The sequence below is a fragment of the Protopterus annectens genome, chromosome 8.part0 (genome assembly GCF_019279795.1).
Source record: "Protopterus annectens isolate FY-2018-M chromosome 8.part0, PAN1.0, whole genome shotgun sequence".
NCBI lineage: Eukaryota > Metazoa > Chordata > Ceratodontiformes > Protopteridae > Protopterus > Protopterus annectens.
In genome coordinates, this window is record NC_056741.1 from 10,520,577 (window position 1) to 10,542,686 (window position 22,110).

The following is a 22,110-nucleotide window of genomic DNA, read 5'->3' on the forward strand; positions in this document are numbered from 1 at the left end:
ACTTTGTGCACCTTACTTTTCAGCTTCTTTGGCATTTTTCTGTCATAGACTACACCTGACACTCTATGCCATTTGGCTACAGTCCCTCTGATTCTAGCTTTGACCTCTTCATTCAGACATTCCTTCTCCTCAACCACCTCTCCCAGATCATTGAAGCTGTTAACCTGTTCTACTATCTTCCCTTCTTTCTCAGTTCCCAACTTCTTCTGCTTCCTCCAATTTGCTGCCATTACCACTTCTTATCTGTACTTATCTTCATCACATGTGCCTTCACATTTGCATTCCATCCTGCTATCCTTTGCTGACGTTCTTGCTCAGAGTCACTTTGTTGATCTGTCCCCTATGACCTGTTTGCTAATGTAATCCATCATCAGTATAAACAGCAGTGGGCACAGAGATGAACACTGATGCACGCCCACTCCCACTGGAAACCCTTCTGTGAGATTGAACACTGTTCATACCTGACTCATTGGATCTTTGTATATAGATTGCACTAATTGTACCAATGTTTATGGGACTTCAAACCATCATAGGACTGCCCAAATAAGCTTTCTTGGGACCTTGTCATATACCTTCTCCAAGTCTAGGAATGCCAAATTAGACTCGTTCCTCATCTCTAGCTTCTTCTCAATTATCTGTCTCACTGCAAACATCAGGTCAGTTGTGCTACACCCTGATCTGAATCCAAACTGCTCATCTCCCATCTTACTTTCTACTACTCAGTCACACTCTCCAGAACTTTCAAGCAACGTGACAGGAGGTTGATACCTCTGTACTGTCCATAGTTGTGAATGACCACTTTGCTCTTGAACACTGGCATAACTATGCTTATTTCTAGTCATTTGGGATACACCTTTCTCTCCACACTGTTATGAGTATCATCATGAGCCATTTCTCCCCTATTTCACCCAGCATCTTTATCATATCTGCTATGACCTCATCTGAGCCTGCTGCTTTCCCTGACTTCATCTTCCTTAGTGCTGTTCTTACTTCTAGGGTGGGCTCCTCTTCTTCTCTCATTGTAGGTTGTGTCTGGGGCAGTACAGCTTCTATGGGGTTTTCTTCATTCAGACGTTGCTGGAAATACTCCTTCCATCTGCCTTTGATATCCTCTGGACTGGTGAGCAGGTTGTTGCTGCCATCTCTTATGAAAGATGTTGAACTATCTTATTTATCTTTCTGTCTTTGCCTTGCAACCTGATAGAGTTTCTTTGTGCCACCTACTGAGTAACTTTCCAGAAGTTGGTAAAGTGCCTCTGATGCCCTGTTATTTGCTATTGCAACTCCTTTCTTAGCCTTTTTGTTAGCCAACCAGTATTCCTTCCTAGCCTGGTCCATTTTTTCCTGTCTTCCACTTTTTGTTGTAGTCTTTCTTTCTTTGATGACTTCTTGGACTTCTGCATTCCACTACCAGCTTTCCTTATGTACCTTATTTCCATACCTGGCTCAGCCACATAGCTGTTCTGTGTTCCAGACACATGCTGTTTTTAGGTGCTGCCATTCTTCTGTAACTCCACCTATTTCCTCCTCTTCTTGGTGTGCTAGAACCCTGAGTAATTCCTTAAACTGTTGTATTTTCTCTCTAGTCAACTTCCAGGGCTTCAGCCTGGTCTCTGTTGAGCTTAGAGCCTTCTCTGACCACTGCTTGTAGCTGATTGTGGCAAGCAGTGGTTTATGCTGTGGGCAGATTATTTCACTGGGGATGATATTACAATCATTGATTCTACCCCTGTGCCCTTTCCTTACTAGGAGAAAGTCTGCTTGAGTTGCATGTTGGCCACTATTGTATGGGATCTTGTGATTGTCTCTCAATCTGAACATTGTGTTGGCCACTATCAAGCCATTTGCAAGAGAGAAGACTAGAATGGCCTTACCTTCTTTATTCCTGTTGCCCCATCCATGTGGACCCAGGCAGTCCTCACATCCTGTTCTGTCTGTCCTGATATGTGCATTCAGGTCCCCCATTATCAATACCAATTCATGTTGTCCTGCTTTATCTAGTAGGTTCAGCAACTGCAGTCTAAATGCACTCTTCTCTTTACTATCACAACCATGCTGAGATTATGAACACTGTCCTATCATTAGGCTGGAGTCTGATTGCCATGAGTTTATTACTAATTCTGATGACATCCCTCACTGCTTTCTGAATCCTCTCTCTCACCACAATTTCCACACCATTTCTAGCTTGTCCTCCACCTGAGTAGTAGACTCTGGATCCCAAAGCAAGTGGTTTTGCTGCACTGCCCTTCCATCTTGTCTCCTGGATGCATAGGATGTCCAGCCTCCTCTGTACTGTCAGGTCATGCACTTCCATGCTCCATCCTATCAGTCACCCTATATTGAGTGTAACAATTCTTAGTTCATGTTTGGCAGGTTGATTGGTTTTACTTCCAGCTGCCATTTAACAAAGACTTCCTGGGTAACCCAAGCTGGTCAACTGGACACTGGACAGCCAATGGCGTATTGACCCAGAGCTGCTGGGCTTTATGGTGGGCACACACTGGCCAACAGAGGCACATGCACCTCTTCCACTGTTAGCATGGTTCCCTAGCCCAGGTCAGAGTTGTCCGTGTCCTCAACCCACTTATTACTGGCAAATACCCATGCCCATTTGGTGACATTAGTCAACATGACTGGATCACCTAGACCCATATTTTACACAGTCATGTGTCTAGCTCAAGGTAATTTAAGAAATTCTAGCTTTGCTAGATTTTACTTTTTTGTGTTTTTCAACAGATTGTTTTTTTCTATGTGACCTTTTTACTCATTGTTTTAGTTTGTTAGTTGGGATATTTTTCAATCACTCTAAGGTTTATGGATATCAGTTGGGTACGACAACCCTGCGTTTCCAAATGTTAGCCAAACATTCCACTTATGCTGTGCTGATGATGCCATAAGAAGGAAGAAACATGCATATTCGCAGTTAGTGGGGTTTGGCTTTATTAGCCTGAATTTGTCCAAAAAAGTCATGGACATTCAGAATTGCCATTTAACTGAACCCAATGTTTTTAAAGGGTAATTTGGATGTATCCCATGCCACCTCTAATACAATAGGTTTAAGGAATACAGTGGAAATTCTAGCTTTGCTAGATTTTTCTTTTTGTGTTTTTAACCGATTGTTTTTTTTTTTTCTGTGTGACCTTTTTTCTCATTGTTTTAGCTCAAGTAATAAAGGCATACCACTACTGAGGTAATGTGGAGCAGTAGCTTTAAATAGCATAACACTATAGGAATTAGAAAGAACTTCCACAATACAATGATTAAAAAGTGCAGTCTGTTACTGAGATATAAGTAAATGTGTTTTTATAGACCTAGTATGAGCACAATTCAACATTGCAGTATTATTAACTTAAATAATGTCAGTTCTTACAATATTAAAGCAGTAAAGTGCAATTGCATATTATTATTTAAACAGTACAGTCAGCAAATGAAAGACTGAACAGTGAGGTACAATACCAACAAGGAGAAAAACTGCAATGCTATTTAAAACCAGCAACACAACTGCAGAACATAACTCTCAACTGTCCAGATTTTCGTAGAATGTCAAGATTTTTTGCCACTTATTTGTCTGTCCCTCATAAAATAAGTGGTTTTCTGGCAAATCATTGAGGATTGATGTCACTTAATAGGACATTCGAGTTTCAGACTTCATGTCTTTCAGAAAATGCATGCTAGCCTATTGCAAACATTTTTAATGCATCAGCTTTATAACAGCAATGGCTAGCTAACCGGTGGTGTAAACCTTGGCTCTTAGATGATTGTTACTGTTGAAGTGGCACCCCAACCCTATATGCAAAATGAGAAAAAGGCGTTGTGGATGGATGGATTTAAAAATTGTCCCATTAGTCCCAGTTATTGGGCCTTTGCCCCCCCCCCCCCATTGTCCAGATTCCTTGGCTTGGCACTTACAAGTTGAGAGGTATGCTGCAGAACGAAAGTGATAATTTCAGCAACATGAATATGACATTTATTTTATTGCCTGTATTACTCCATGTTCTGACTCTCTTTAATTTACGAATTTGGCGTTACTGTAAGCACTGAGACCCTTCACGCTTTATGACAGTCACTGCTGTTCTGGATTAGCATTTAACGGTAGATCTGGAGTTGCTCCCTCATACCTCTCAAGTGTACCTCATTACGAGGAACGTACCTCATTTGGGGTCTTAAAAAGTTTATGTTCCTCAAAGTTCCACATTGTTAGGCTCTGTCACACATTCATTATTAGGATTTTTTTTAACTGATATCTATGGTAAAATAGAAAAGAATCATATGAATTCATTAAAAGATATTTTGTACGAGTAAAACCAGCACTCATTGTATGAACTTCCTAGCTGAAGTTGTTAATATGTGTTCCACATTTTGCCCATTTGTTCCACATTATGTGGGCTAGTGTCCCTCATTTCAGAGATGGAAGGTTGAGAGCTATGTGTCCCCTTCCCACTTTGCCTTGAATTCTGTAATTTTTTGTGTAGTTATTTAGGTTTTAATATTGATCATTATTGTGTAGGTCGTTTTTTAGCTGTTTTCTGTCTGTCGTTAAAAATGATTTGATAGTAAACGCTATTGTGAACTTTAGAAAAGAGGCGGTTGCCTTGTGTGTGTTTCCCGGTTATCATATGATTAACAAGTAAAATAAATAACTTAGCATGGCTACCCAGGAATCACCAAGCAACAACAGTTAAACTGAACTCCTCGTGTCGGAAGTGGCTGCCCTTCCTGATTTGCTGGTATCCATGAAACCCGATACGAGGGCGGAGGCGGGCACTTTCAATCAAGCCCCTCCCCGGGACCAGTTAGCAATAGTGGGGCTGTACGACTGGAGCTTTGACAGGGGGTAGTTTCGAACCCCCGCCCTCTGAGCATTTTTCCCTGTTTTATTCTGCGGTTGGTGTTCACGAAATTACTCTGTCGGAGGGCGCTTTCCAAACCCCTCCCTGTAAGTATGAGCTGTAGCTGAGCTCCGCTTACTTCCTGTTCATTAGCTAACTTCTGAAAAAAGCCTCAGAGTTTACAAAGAGGACTCCAAAGAGGGTATTTTCGTCTCGAAATGTGAACAATCCCAAGCTGTTCGCAGGATACAATGTAGGACCTATAGTGGGATGTAAAAGTGGGTTTCCGACCTATGGATTATATATGGCTATGAGGGTCATGGCTTAGGAGGAAACGCTGGAGAATTTCTGAAAGATGAATTGGTCTTCGCTCCTGGTGAGTCATCTAAAGCCAGCAGCTGCTGAATTCTGTGCTATGGAGTGTTTAGCAAGGCTTACTATGATTACCCAATACCTGACTTCCCAGTAATTTCTTAAAGTACATCCAGATTTCTGATTTCCTTGTGTTACACCACATATTGTTATATGCTGCTACTACTGTTATAGGTGGATATAACTGAGTCATGTGTGGGATTCTCAGAAGTCTGATATAAAGTTACTTTTTATTCTGATATAAAGTTACAGTTTTACCAACTTGATGTGTATCTCTGACAGAAGTGACATCTTCTTAGCCCCCTTCCTAGCTGCTCCCCTCCACATCTCTGTTTATCTGTGTTTACTGTATCACCTAAAACCTACATGTAACTTGTCTATAGGATCTCTGCTATTATTCAGTTGTGTCTTGTGCGAACAATAAAGCAAGTAAGCTATAATTGTAATCAGTCATGTTTTCGTTGTGACAATTTCTACCTGTATTTAAGCAACTGGTATTTTTATTTGCTTATGTTATGTAAGTATAATTTTAGAATAAGCTGTGCTGTAATCAGTCTTGCTATGTTTGTCAATTTTTACCCGAGTTGTAACTGCTTAGTTATGTTATGTGATCTATTGTGCCATGTGAAGTCAGTTTTTTAGTTCTAATCGTGTAAACTGAAATGGAGCTTTTCTCCAAGGGTCTCACTGAAAATGGGCTTCTAGCCCAGTCCGACCTTCCCGGTAAACAAATGTAAAATAAAATAAATCTTGCTCAGTGTAGTTGACCAGCAGGACTAGATTTGTAACAGCTTTGGGTAGTACATGCACTATTATGAAATGATTGTTATCTTGCTGTTATGTGAAACAAAGTCAGCAGCTGTCATTTGTCTTATTCCTGGATTCCTTTACTGTATTTGTCCTCATTTCCACCTTTCAGTATGCTGTGAATTGTTTCTAAAATGATCATATTCATAGTCTTTGTGATTCAAGACATTTTTTCAGTTACTTTTCTATGATGTGAATAGACTTACTACTTAATATTCCCCTCATACTATACCCAAGTAGCATAACTTTTCATTTCACAATAGGCACATGTTGTTCTAGATATCCAAAGAAGAAATAAATACTATTTAATGCTGTAAACCGTACTGTTCAAATGTACATAAAGCACAGATGAGTCACTTGTTTCTCGTGTGGGTATACTCTGTGGTCAAAGTGCAGTATTTAAAGTTTGATTTAAATATTTAAATACTATTTAATGCTGTAAACCGTACTGTTCAAATGTACATAAAGCACAGATGAGTCACTTGTTTCTCGTGTGGGTATACTCTGTGGTCAAAGTGCAGTATTTAAAGTTTGATTTAATATTTAGCCAGGCTTGTTTTCTGTAAGCTTAACTAAAGAGCCCCGAGGGAATGGATAACACTGACACTGGGGAATTGTTGGGCATTGCTCACAAGAGCATGTACCAATCACACCATTATGTATACTGACTACCGTTAACTCCTTTACATGCATAGTAATGAAAGGCAACATGGGATTGCCTTTTTCCAGATACCAAATGACATATATGTGTGTGTGTGTGTGTGTGTGTGTTTATATGTTTATCCTCAACGCACACACTCACACTGTATTGTAAGTGATGGTGGTTTATCCAGAAATTTTCTCCCAGTTAGTATCTACTGTCCTGATATTGATCCTGATTCTGATGTGTTTTGTAGCAGAATTAATTTGTGGTGCTAGTTTTTAACCTCCTGACATGTACATAACTCATTTTTACTCTGGTACCATTAGGAATCCAGCACCCTTTAATCTCAGCACCATAGATTTAATATTCCATACAATACTTAGATTTTATATTCCATACAATACTTTGCTGTATGCAATTCAGACTCCATCTGACACCATTAATAACCCCTCACCCAGCTTCAAAGCCCCAAACCATTTTAAATATTTTATACTCTTTAGGTCTGACTTGATAATCCCCCCCCCTTTTTTCCTTGTAGTCTTGACAGTAACCTGAACTTTGATCACTATGTATCCATAGTAGTGAGAAAATTATTCTATGTGGCACAACTTATAAGTAAGGGCATTGCATCCAGAAATAAGGAGGTCATACTCCCACTATACTCAGCCCTCAGCAACCCAATAATCAAGTACAGTGCACCCTTGGGCATGTACCTGACCATGCATTTTCAAAATCTGGAGCAGTCACCAAGGTTTCTCACTAAAATAATACAGGGTATAAATAATATATCTTGTGCAGACCACCTCATAGCTCTGTCCCTGTACTCATTCTCCTACAGACCACTGAGGGTTGATCAATGCCTAATGTACAAGGCATTCTTTGATCCAGCACTGATTGATCTGCTACAAATTCATAAAATAAACAGCACTAGAATTACCTGATTTAAGGGTTTAAACCTCACGTGTGACATAGACAAAACATGTTGGAGGGACAGATGTGTGTCTCAGAAATTACCTCTTCTCTGGGTCAGGCTCCCCATTCATATAAAACAGACCGCCTAAACCTATTCAAACACAATTTGGACAAATGGATGGGAAATCCAAATTCAACCCTGGCCTGTCTACTGTGGCCCTTATTGGCAGAGGCAGTTTGTAGATGCATTAAGACTCAAGCATATATCAAAGTCATTCTAGGCTGTGGCGTTTGACAATTGGAGGAAAAATGGGACATGGATGGCTAGGCTTAAAAAGGCTATAGGGTCATTAGCCTAGTAACCTCATGTGGTCCAGTCCTAGCTTCATTCACATTTGCCTAGTACTAGTCCACAAATTTTTTGCCTTCCCACCCCGACTCCCAGTTCAGACACATTTTTAAATACAATTATCCAAGACACCAATAATGATCTCTGAATTATTTTTTTCCAGTTTTTAAATACATTTATTCACATCTAGATCAGGGGAGGTCATCGTGCCTCTTTACTCATCCCTCATTAGGCCCATAATTGAGTACAATGCCCCTTTTGGGATGTACAGTACCAGACACCTGCAGCAACTGGAAAGACCCCAAAAGTACCTCACCAAGAGGATCAAAGGGCTCAAACAGATGCCATATGCTGCCCGGTTAAAGAAACTCCAGCTCTACTCAGTGGCATACCGCCTGCTCAGAGGCGATCTGTGCCTGACGTATAAAGCCATGTCCAACCTGGAATTAATGGACATGCTGCACCTCAGAAAATCCAAATCCCATTGAGCTACGCTCGAGACTTGAACCTCAGCACTGAAATAAATAGGACATGCTGGAGGGACAAATTCATAACCCAGAGGCTCCCTTCACTCTGGAATAAAATCCCAGTCCAGGTTAGGCAGAGTCCCTCATTGACTCTCTTCAAGAGGAATCTTGATGAGTGGATGGGAGATGGTAGGTTTACCCCGGGCATCACTTCTGTGTCACTGTTAGACAGAGGCACAGTATACTAACCTCGAAAAAGGGCATAACAAAATTCATTTAAAATGGGTGGCAAAAGCCAAACACACTCTGGCTAGGCTTATAAATGCCCTAGGGCAGATAGCCTAGTATGAACCTATGAACCTATTTATCATTGCCATTAGTGATGATCTGTTTTCAAATTCCAAGGTAATATTTAGCATATTTTCCCTGGTACAGCTGCTAATCCCCCATACTCTGCCTTTTCCTACCACCAGTTTTAAGTATGTTTACTCTTAGGAGTGGTGATTATCCCAGACTGATGTTGTGATACCCGTGCCCTGGCCCAGCAATCAAGGAGCCTCAATCCTCACCACTAACACCAGTGAGGGTCATCTCATATAGGAGGAAAGGATAACAAATACACACAGAAAAGTGCAATTTCCTTTAAGAGCACACAGAAATCAGAGTCAGTCCAGGGCTGGTCGCTCCCAGTAAGACTCCCCATTGGCACAGCTATAGGTTCCAGATCTCAGCCTTGTGGGCAAGCTAAAACCTCCATCACCCTCTGTCCAACCATTGCTTCATGTCCCTGCCTAAGTAGCTGACACTCACACACTTTGTGATAAGAGTTTTATACAACCATACACTCCTGGGGAAGGCTGGCACTGGTTCTCCAGCTGTGCCCCTTTTACCTAAACTATACAGTAGAAGTTACTGCCACCACCCAGCTAATAATTATCAGCTACTCAAAGGCCCTTAAAAGGGTGTCCAATTATTACTGTGCATTATTATTATCCAATTGGTAGTATAACTAAACAGTCAAGGCTTATTAGAGTGACTTGGTACAGGATCACTATATGCATGCAATGTACTCTTGCGCTTAACTTATCTCTACACCAAACAGCCACAGTTGAAAGGTTTTAAAATATTTAATAATAAATAATAAAAACACAAGACAATACTTCTTACTGCATAGTACTATTCAAGAGTTCCAAGATCACAGAGAAATACTTAAAATAATTCAGTAGTACAGATTTGACATCACAGAAAAACACTTAGTCTAATCTTTCTAGTTTCTAGCTATTTCTAAGAGAAAACACAAGTCTAAGATAAACACATATAGAAACAGGCAGAGTGCTGATGAGTTGGATGGTCAAGACAAAAAGCTTAATGCTCTCTAATTCTCTCTGTTTTTAAAATCACATTCCTGGTTCACATTACATCATTCTTCACACTTCCCTGGGTTCCCAGGCTAACAGAAACTACATTTACATTCTTAACATCTCCTTTTGTTATCTTTCAGTTGGTCAGAAAGCAGAGCAATAAAAATACATTTGCATGTTTAAATGTAGCAATTTAACTCTTGGTTAAAACAATAGAAAAAAAGCCTTCATTTAGACATTTCGGCACCGTGTTTAGATCAAAGGGTCACAACATGCTTTACTTGGTCAGCTTTCTGCCAGCAGAGTGCACGGTTACATTTTTTTCAGTTCCACATCTAACAGCAGTCTTTTTACATTTAAGAGATGAAACTGTGGCTTATATTAATATGTACAAATGACAGAATTATCTACAAAATTATATCTGGCTAGGCTGGCAGCCTTCACCCATCTTCACAGATGTAAATATGCTGTTTTTCTTCAGCTTACTAAAGCCAAGCTCACCAAAGTGTCACATGTTCACAATATTTTCTTGCTCTGTCTGACTGCCACATTAAATAAATCTGGTAACACTACTGTTTTACATGTATTCTTGATCTACAAATATACTATCTCCGAGTCTGCTCCAGCTAGGAGAAGAAGGAAATGGGGTAATTTCCTTTTCTCCAAGTTAGTGTGACCTTGGAGACAGTATCGCTGGTGATCCAGGAGATGGATATAGAACCCCCGCATGTAGGGTTGCCTTCTGCCGAAACACTGGAAGTGAAATCTGCATTAGTTAAATGTTAGATTTTCGGGTGAGATACACTGCGATACTTCCCAGTAGGCTGTATACAAATACATTTAATTCTAGTTAAGCGTTCAGTGTTCAAAAAGGAGTATGTGGTTAACCTCAAAAGTGGTCACTGTAAACTGTTATTAATTGGAAGTAGACCAGACCAGCTGTTCTATCACCAAAGTAGTCATTTGTCTTGCAATTAAAAATACTAAGATTTACTACACCTTTATCTCCAGTGGTATTTGTTCCACTTCCAGGGTGAAACAAACCCAACACTTTTATTCTCCAATGATAGAAAATTGTCTTTGAAAATAAGGATAAATGAACTGTGCTTGCAAATAGTTAAAACCACAGGTCTCAGATGCTGATCAGAGTTGAAATTTGCTTATCCTTCATGCCAGAAATACCTGTCCTCCTCAGATTCCCATTTTGAGGCATCTGTAAGTCCTTTCTTGTATCAGGTGCATCTGTTAACAGCATCACACTACACAGGCCTTAACTCTGTTCAGATTTCACCCCATTCAGAGCACCTTTGAGCAGGGAACCGGCAACGAGGGACAGTTGTGAATAGGAGACAACAATATGTGCAGTTAAGATGACCATTCAGTCCAGCTACCTGCTCTTATTACATTGTCTGCTGTCTGTGGGACAGAGCTTCCTCAAAAGAGGTGCACGTAGTGATGCTTTTGTATATAAAGTGAATTCTGGTGTTGCAGCTTTGGTGAGAGAGAGAGTACCCTTTCATGGGGGACACGTACCACCTAACACCATTCCTAGAGGCTGGCATTTGTGTTTATCTTGTGTATTTGCTAGCCTAGTAGGTGAACTGGCCTGTAGACCCTTTTTAGCTATGACTAGAGTCAGGGCAATAAGTAGAGAGTCAATATTTGCAAAAAAAGTATTGAACTCAAATTTATAACCAAAGTTTAATATTACTTGTGTAATAATAATGCATGTTTACAGACAGATATGAATCATGACATACGCAGAGTTGTTTTAAAAGTAATATTCTCAGTAAGCAGTCAAATGGGCAAGCAAACAAGGAAAAACAGGTTATCATTCTGAAAGGTTGAAAGTTGTTTTGGGCATAATTAAAACCTCCCTGACTCCGATGTTTGTAGTTGCATACTGATAGCATTCTTAACACCATTTTGTTACTATGCATTGTCAGCATCTTGGTATGATAGATCTAAGCATTTTTACTGCATAATGCTGGGTACACCCTGGGACTTTCATCTTCCTCTCAGTATACTATAGAGAAATGGGTAAAACTCTTCCACCATACTCCCAGCTAATGTGGATTCCAGAGTGACAGGGTCAGTCTCGTCTACATTGTATCTGATAAAAAAACAGTCTTCCACTCTGTCCTACCCACAGGGTATGATACAACGACAGTGGAAGTTTGTTATTATACCTTATTACCCTTTGACGGCTGCACAAACAATGACAGTGGAAGTTTGTTATTATACCTTATTACCCTTTGACGGCTGCACAAACAATGACAGTGGAAGTTTGTTATTATACCTTATTACCCTTTGACGGCTGCACAAACAACGACAGTGGAAGTTTGTTATTATACCTTATTACCCTTTGACGGCTGCACAAACAATGACAGTGGAAGTTTGTTATTATACCTTATTACCCTTTGACGGCTGCACAAACAACGACATTGGAAGTTTGTTATTATACCTTATTACCCTTTGACGGCTGCACAAACAATGACAGTGGAAGTTTGTTATTATACCTTATTACCCTTTGACGGCTGCACAAACAATGACAGTGGAAGTTTGTTATTATACCTTATTACCCTTTGACGGCTGCACAAACAATGACAGTGGAAGTTTGTTATTATATCTTATTACCCTTTGACGGCTGCACAAACAACGACAGTGGAAGTTTGTTATTATACCTTATTACCCTTTGACGCTTGCACAAACAATGACAGTGGAAGTTTGTTATTATACCTTATTACCCTTTGACGGCTGCACAAACAATGACAGTGGAAGTTTGTTATTATACCTTATTACCCTTTGACGGCTGCACAAACAATGACAGTGGAAGTTTGTTATTATACCTTATTACCCTTTGACGGCTGCACAAACAATGACAGTGGAAGTTTGTTATTATACCTTATTACCTATTGACAGCTGCACAAACAATGACAGTGGAAGTTTGTTATTATACCTTATTACCCTTTGACGGCTGCACAAACAATGACAGTGGAAGTTTGTTATTATACCTTATTACCCTTTGACGCTGCACAAACAATGACAGTGGAAGTTTGTTATTATACCTTATTACCCTTTGACGGCTGCACAAACAATGACAGTGGAAGTTTGTTATTATACCTTATTACCCTTTGACGGCTGCACAAACAATGACAGTGGAAGTTTGTTATTATACCTTATTACCATTTGACGGCTGCACAAACAATGACAGTGGAAGTTTGTTATTATACCTTATTACCCTTTGACGGCTGCACAAACAATGACAGTGGAAGTTTGTTATTATACCTTATTACCCTTTGACGGCTGCACAAACAATGACAGTGGAAGTTTGTTATTATACCTTATTACCCTTTGACGGCTGCACAAACAATGACAGTGGAAGTTTGTTATTATACCTTATTACCCTTTGACAGCTGCACAAACAATGACAGTGGAAGTTTGTTATTATACCTTATTACCCTTTGACGGCTGCACAAACAATGACAGTGGAAGTTTGTTATTATACCGTATTACCCTTTGACGGCTGCACAATCTCCGGTAGATACTACAGTACTGCAGTTACTCTCCTGTTACTCTCCTGTTACTCCTGTTATTCTCAGCACTTTGCTTCATAGTGTTGTAAGGATATGCAGTCATGAAGACCCCCCCCCCCAGCCTGCACCTTACCCTGATGACCGGCAGTGTATTCAACTGCAACTGTCACTTTGTCAGTGCCTAACATCTTGTGTTATTGTTATAATGTGGGAACATTTCTTTTATGAATTTTGCCGTATCCTACATGTAGTGAAACACTACATTTGTAACTTTCCAGCCAAACAAGTGACTGGCACTCTCTAATGTGTACTTTTGTTATGTTTAAACTGCACACAACCTGTTGAGTACTTTTCATAAAATACTTGTTTGTAGTGTATTTGTTATATATGTGTTGAAGCCGCGGTGGTGCAGAGGTAGCGTTGTCGCCTCACAGCAAGAGCCTCTTCCGTTCGATTCTCGGTTGGAGCACCTTCTGTGTGGAGTCTGCATTTCCTCCCAGCAATTGAGTGGCAGTCAAAAGACATGCGTGACTGGGTGGGCCTTTTTTGAAGGTTGGGCGTCGGGCTGACACCTCGGCACCATAAAATTCTACTACCAATCATTAGCGAACCGGAGTTCCGCTGTGGCGACTCCTAACCGGGAAAAGCCGAAAGAAAAACAACATTTTGTTATATGTGTCACAGGAGCCATCTGTTGGATTAAACCACCCACTCCTGTAGTTTTTGAACATCTGGTTTGGAGTCACTTAAGTAAACATCAGGAGCATGCCAGGAATGCATGTCAACTGAACGTTTTCAATTAATTTAATTATAATCTGCTTACTTACATCAACTGTATGTAAACACTGATGATGAAGAAAAGGAGTTCAAAGCATTTTCAGTTTTTTTAAATAATCTGGGCATGAATAAAGACTTACTATTAAAAGGTTTTGGAAAATGGCCCAACTAAGTAATTCTACATTAAAAACATTAATAGATTATATAACGTAAAACAAAGAAGTTAAAGTTAACAAAGAATTTGGGCATCTTACATAAATTTAACTACAAAAAACTTAGTTTGGTGTAGTCAAATGTAATGTGCCAAATATGTTAAAAAAATACAAAGTAACATATAATGTTACAATAACCTGAAATAGTTTTGCATCAGTGCCTTTTTTTTGGGGGGGGGGGCTGCACCCACAAATATTAGCTAACTAAATATATTAATTTATTAATTCCACAGTCATACTGTCTCATAGTGAAGCGAATACTTCGTTTTTAACAAAACCAAGTATTCCATTTACTTCTACGTCATGTTGCCTTTGAGTTGGTCTAGCTTGCACACATGCCAAGGCTTTGGGGTTAAATAGGGCATAGCCTCCCCCTGCCCAAAAAATAGCCAATTTATCTTTCTTAAATTTCTGTCCATTTTCTTCTGCAATACACTGAAACATGTGCATACATCTGATGCTTTGCACGCCAGCACCGTTAAGCCAGAATTGCTACTGGTATTCAAACTTGCCTTCCTAAGTATATATATGTTTTCTAATGATAGATAAATGCTGTAAATTTAAATTAATATTCACAATGTCGCAAATGGATAATTTTAGTAATCCTATTACTAATATTATATGGTGTAAAGTTACCAGATAAAAGCGGTCACTTTTATAGGTTAATAACATGAAGTCTGATACGTTCTTTTATATTTACTTAAAGAGCACACTGTGCAGAATTACCTGCTCCTTAGCTTTGTTATAGCTTATTATGCTGCTGTTAAGCTGTTCTATTCTGCTCTTTAGTTAAAACTCTAGTCTCATCCATTTGGCAGAATTACTGGGACTTGTTCTGTTAGCAAACATAGCTATTTTTACAGTAATAGTAATATTTAGGAGTTAGTTGACAGTGAGAATATCTAGCAATCACAAGATATGGTCTTGGCCTGGGGTAGGGTAGGAACAAGACTACAAGAATTATCATCATGCTGTGACTTGTATAGCTGCTCCAGGATGGAGTGACTCTGGTCCCATGTGCCAAACTCACCTGTGTAGGATGGGAGAACATTCCGGAGTGTGTAATGACATTTCACCATCATGAATGTAACCCAATTGCACTGCATGATAAAGGATTAAATGATGCAGAGCTCAATAGTGCTGAGGGGTGTTATGTGGGGGTCACAGTGTTGTGGAATAACAGTATTGTGTGAGCACACAAGCTACTGTCACAAAGTAAAATTTACTTGGACCAACGTAAAAGCTATAAAGGCTATGATATTTTGTTATTCTGACCTAAGAATAACTTAACATTTTTAAAGTCTGCCTTGAAATTGGCTTTATAAGTGGTTACTGATTAATGGCATGCCTCAGAAGTGGACTGGAAACTCTAGCTGTCACTTGGGCAGTCACTGTAGTCTGTGTTCCGATTGGTTAGTATATTTAGTGTATTGTGAAAGCATGGTATAGGAATATTTTGTATGCTTTTAGGTAGTGTAATTTGCTTTTGAAATGTCCTGAAGTACTGTGTGAACAGTGTCAGCCTTGGTAAAGGTGACAGATTCCAAAGCTACTAAGTAGAGCAGCGCTATATTTCTGTTAGAGTTGATATACATTACTGTCTTATTACTGTTTTTATTTCTGTTAACTGTGGAGTCATTTGATGGTTCTGAGTTGTAACTGATGTTCGGAACTTCTATATGCTTTGAGAGCTAACTTGTATTAACTGACAAACTGCTTGTATGTATATCTTATTTCATGATAGTAGAGCTGAATTATATATCTGCCAGGCATCCTTTTAACTGCTTGCAAATCTTGTTTGTGTTCTGACTGCATCTGTAAGCATTCCTGTTGTATGCTACTGCTCTTAGAAGGCTCAGAGGCTGGACGTTTTAATTGCTTTTATAGAAGACTGAGTGTAGTTCATTTTACTGTTCATATTGTATAACTTAGCTGTAAAACGATTGCCTTAGAACAGCCATACTTGCTTTGTGCAATGTATCCTGTCTGTATTCACTGCTGGATTGTACAGCTGTTATCAGTCAGAGACTGCATGTTAATGCTGATAATGTATGCAATATAATCAATTTTACTTTTTATCTGTATGCCTTGCACTTCACATTCTGTAACCTTTGCACTAATTCTGCCTTATTTAATTTTATTTGTCAGTTGCATGGGTTTCTTTCCTGAGTGACCCCCACCCCCCACTTGGGATTAACTACAGTACACATTTTTCACTTCATCCACTGAAGCTGACTATCGTAACTAAATAAAACTCCAGGAAGCAAGAACCTGACACCCTACAGCTTTTCTGTTGTAATAGGTGAATTACAACTTAGTTTTTGTTAGGTTTTTAAGGCTTAAAAGGTGTGTGCACAACATCAGTGAAGGGTTCCAGCCAATTGACACTAGATTGGGCCAATACCTTGAATCAGCCTTACACACACACACACACACACACACACACACACACACACACACACACACACAGTCCCAAGCCTTTACTGTTTACATTAGTACATTTTGCTTTTACTTTCAGTATAGTCTCTAGACTAATCACAACTTTCTCTAAAACTGCCAAACAGCCCTGTTTATGCGCCTGCAGTGAAAATTAAAGTATTCCAGAGCTACTCCAACTAAGCTTTTGTTAGATACTGATATTTTAAGCTCAGTACTCACCTTTAAACTGATACGTTTTTTCAGGTCTTCTCCTTTTGGGGCTGAACCTGCTCCGCTCCCCTCCCCCATAACATCAACCTTATACCTAGCTTGACCCCTCCCATACTTCTCTTCCACCTATCCCATAACCCCCCTAATTATTCCCCTATTATACCTCCTCATTATTGTACTCTACCTCCCCACCCATTTCTAAATAAGCCCATGTAGTACTCCGTCCTCTAAACATCTTCTATCCTGCTCCTACTTTTTGTTATCAGACTGCACTCAACCACCATCATGTCCATCACAACTGTTACTTTGATCTTGCTTCTCTCACTTACACTCTCTCTCCTAACAATAATCACACCTTTCCAGGCACCCAACATACCTCCTGCACCTACCTGTACAACCAGCACCCATAATCCACTATTATCAAGTTACTCAGACATCCACCCTAGCTTATTCACAGCTAATGCCTCTGTACTATGCAAAGTGAAAATTCTGCCTCTCCAAAGGCACTCCCTTTATCATACCACCAGCAGCAACTACACCATTTTTAGGAAAAAAACGGAGAAGTATAACCTACACAATTTGCCAAAGCACTATTTCCCAGTGTGGTGATATACAGCCCAACACAGACCCAGCCACCCTCAGCTCCAGGGAACCAAGCAAATCTCTTATGCTATCAACCTTAAATCTCCAAAGCCTTAGACATAAGATACCTGAACTCCATGCGTGGATTTTTAAGTACAACCCAGATATTATAGCAGCTACCAAAACCTGGTTGAAATCATATATAAAAGACACTGAATTTCTCCCCCCCCCCCCAAGCTACTCATGCCTGAGAGTTGATCGACCCAACGAGAGGAGGAGTGGCTATACTCTTCCCTAGCAATTACACATTAATTCCCTACTTAAAACCAACACCCAACTTCTCCCCAGCCGAAGTACTAATCTTTCTCTATTAAAACTTAACCATAAACATATTTGCATAATTGCTCTTTTTTCCCCCAGGAAACAACATACCAATATTAGAAAACATACTTGCCTGGACTTCCCAAAATATAGATAATGAAACCATCATTCTAGGTGATGTAAATATCGATTGGCTAGATATAGGCCACAACAACTCCTCAAAAAACATAAATCTTTACAACTTCTCCCAACTAGACCTCACAATAAATGACAACTGGGGCGCCACAATAGACTGGATATTAGTATCCCACCCTTTCAATGTCATCAGTGCAGGCATACTACCTAATACCATTAGTGACCACCACCCAGCATATGTCATACGCAAAACTACTCCAATCACAGGCCAACACCAATACAAATCTACCAGAAATTTTACTAAGTTACAGTCATCCATATTTAATGAAACCTTAGCTAAAGTAAACTGGAAACCCTTCAAATCCCTACCACTTAATGAGGCTGTTGAATTCTTTAACTCAACATTTCTAGGCATCCCAAATAGGCAAGCACCAACCTGCCAAAAACAAATAAAACATAACCTTGCATGCTCTCAAAATCCACCAAAGGAGTAATGTCCACAAGGGATAAAATCTGGAAATCATGGCAGAAACTCTACTACATTACAAGCAACTCCTTAACCAGGCAAAACGTCTAATAACCACAGATAAAAAGACCACAACTTCCACCTACAAAGCCAACATAAAAATAATCCCCAAAAATTCTGGTCCTCCATCAGCCAACTTTTACACCCAGGTTCTCAAAACAATACATCCCCTGACCCACAAAATAAAAAAAACATTGATCTTGCTACCCTCTTCAGTTCCTTGACCTCTCCAAAGCTTTTGATTCCATTTCCCACACTATCGTCCTCCACATTTCTCCCCCTGCCCTACAATGGTTCAACAGCTATCTCTCCAATAGGCAGCAATCCACCAAATGGCAACAATCTTACTCTCACCTCCTCAGTACTTCCACAGGGGTACCCCAAGGCTCCATACTTGGTCCTCTCTTATTTAGCATCTTTATTAACAGCTTTCACACCACTCTCCCACAAATGCTCAGTAATCCAGTATGCTGATGACTCTACAATAATATCCACTGCAAATTCCAGCTCTGAACTCCATCAAATTGCCCAGAATGCCCTCACATCTACTGAATTTTGGATGCTTAACAATCATCTTGCCCTAAATCCAAAAAAATAACTAAACTAGTAATTTTTACTCCTAGGAAAACCACTCCGTTTGATAAAAAACTCTTCACTATACAAGCCTAAGACAATGCAACTATAGAAGTTATCCCATACACTAAATTACTAGGCATTATTATAGATGAAAACCTTTAACTTTGACCTGCACATAAACAATAACATAAAAAAAACGCACCGAAAGCTTGGTATGCTCTACAGGCACCAACCCTTTCTTAGCCTCTCTAGACAAACCCTTGCAACTACCTTTTTATTACCCTCTCTCCTTTATGATGCCCCTCTCTTACTAATATCCAAAATTCTACAAAATCCAAACTTGCTATGTGTTGAAACAGAATAGCAACATTTGCCACCAAGGCCAAATTCTCATCCCACCACTGTAAGTCACTGAAACAATTAGAGTGTCTGGAACGTCCCCACCATCTCTCATTCACCCAACTAACTACTGTGCACAAAATAATATCCAGACCCACAGACTGTCCTGCTCTCTGACTCTACTTGCTAAATACCAACCCAGCAGGCATCTAAGATCTGAAAATCATCTACTTCTAAAAGTAGATAAGCCCACCTTATCTGCTGGTCAACTCCTCTATGCCTTCACCATCGCCAAACTATGGAACTCACTTCCGCCTTCTATAAGAAACACAGGCAGCACCACCACCTTCAAACAAATACTGAAAAATCATCTCAACCCTTCCTGGCTATGTTCCTGCTCTATAACAACTCTTCCTGGCTATGTTCCTGCTCTATAGCCTAACCTCTTTGCTCTCTTTATATGATTACTTAACTCCTGTGTCTTTTGCTACTAGTGACTGATAATACTTTCTCCATATTTATTTTTTTATTTTTATCTTCACTTGTTAATGCTGGTACAATAATACTGATTAATATATTTCTGTTTATACCACTCTGATTGAATTCATTGAATTCTGCTTTAATGTGTATTTTCTGTATATATTACTGTAATCCAACAAACTAGATTTCTGCTTTTATGTATATATATTCTGTATATGTTACTATATTTACTATCTGTAACACTGTTTCTACTTCTGTATTAATTAATGTTTATATTTTTTTCTGTATCTTGTTGGAGCTTTTCTCCCTGGTCCTCCAGTGAAAATGGGCTCTTTTAGGCCCAGTGGACTTTCCGGGTAAACAAATGCAATAAATAAATAAATAAATAAATAAATAAATAAATAAATAAATAAATATAAAATAAAATAAATAAATAAATCTAAATAATAGCAGTTTAACTTTTGCATTCTTTGGTAGCCTTACAACTATATGTATCTTGGCATGGTTTTCGTGCGGACCCTATATATTGTAGAACAGAAAGGGATCCCTGCAGCTCATTGCTTGGAACTGAGAAGTGGGGACCTCTTAAGATCCAAACTGTTCGCCACTTATTTCTTTTTCTTTGATTCTTCTGGTGTGAAGCTATACAATTTGTGCTAGTGAATTAATAAGCTGTATTTTGAAGTTATTATCTGAACTATAAATTGGATAAAGGAAGCCCTTATAGTTCTGTTGAAGTGGCTGTGAGAAAGTGTCATTAAAAACCATTTGAAAGTTTGAAACAAAATAATTTCGTAGTTTCTTACTAGGGTAATGACCCTGAAAGATTGTTAGCATTTTGTTTAAGATCTTGAGAAATTTCATGGCCTGCATTACAGTCTTAAGTGAAAATGTTATAAATGTTAACATGTTTAAATATGTACAAGCCTACTGGATCATTTTTTAACCTGTTTTTCAGATTACTTGAACTGGCTATATTGCATTTAGCAGTAGCATTTTTATGATGAGAGATTGACCTTCATCAGAATCACACTGCTGTGAAGGGTGAAATACAGTTATGTTGAATTCTGGGAATCCTGCATTGCATAACAAGCTGAATAATTTGTTGGAGAATAAATGCATTTTTAAATGTTTTGTTACATGCAGATGTATACAGTAAGCTTCATCATGGCCAAAGGCATACCTTGTTTATTACCTGTGTTAGTGAAATAGTACTGCACAGGTCATGTACAGCTATGACCCAGCTTTAAATTTATTTATGGTTTCTTAACCAGACAAGTTGGCTGGTCTGAGGATCCTTTTCAGTATTGACCCAGGCAAAGGGGCAGGACCGGACATTAACATCAGATATTACAACATGAAATATGAGTGGTATCTTGAAATTTGTAGAACATTTAACAATGGATGTTATGTCAAAAGGAAAATGAATGGCATAAAAAAAAACTTTTACATAAAGTTAATAAAACTACAAGTCAGCAGACAAATACAACCAAACTTTTTAAGCTGAGGCAGAGAAGAAATGCAAGATTTTGGGCTGATATACCGGTGTGATCTGCAGTGTGCCATGAAGACAGGCCAGTCAATTGGTTGCTAATGTGATAAATCACATTTTGTTATAAGAAGGAAAAGTTAATTGTACAAACTATAGCAGAGTGCCGTTGTAGTTGTATATTGTAGCTGTTCCTGAGACTGTAAGATTGATTTCTCAGCTGGAGTTTTTTTTTTTTTTTTTTTTTTTTAGAAATGGGGGCAATATGTATTATGTAAAATGTTTGTGGTAAATGTGTTGAGTAGTGTTGCTGTTATTTTGAGTAACATAATAGTTAGCTAGACTGATTGGAGGATTTTGTTTTTGATGTTTTAAAAGAGCAGTATTGTGGGCTGAAAGAAGTGAAATTATAGGCTCAATAGTGCAGTCTGGGGGAAAAGCACATTAATAGCTGTAGCCTTTCTGGTTTTGTAATAATAATACTAATAAAAATAATAATAATGCCCATTTGTTAACCACATAGGCTCACTGGACACACAGTCCTTTTTCAGGGGTAACCCAGGAGCAGTCTCTGGCTAAGTGATTTACTCATGATCACACAGTAGGCAAATGAGGGCTGCAGGAATCAAACCCTGGGCCACAAGATCTATAGCTTGCACTCTATCCCCCTGCACCAACTGCATCATCAGTGAGCAGTTTATACATTTTGCATGATACTTTCAGTTTAGTTTAATACTTTAGTGCATGA

General features: G+C 39.1%; 1 protein-coding gene across 1 annotated transcript in view; it reads left to right on the forward strand.

The window, feature by feature from the left end:
• The first annotated feature begins 4,817 nt into the window (after positions 1-4,817).
• Positions 4,818-22,110, forward strand: part of TNFRSF1A (TNF receptor superfamily member 1A) — a 931,685-nt gene continuing 914,392 nt past the window's right edge. Inside the window, exon 1 of the mRNA XM_044079564.1 lies at positions 4,818-5,205. Within this exon, the coding sequence (XP_043935499.1) occupies positions 5,185-5,205 (21 nt within the window). The 5' untranslated portion in view covers positions 4,818-5,184. The remainder of the gene's footprint in view (positions 5,206-22,110) is intronic.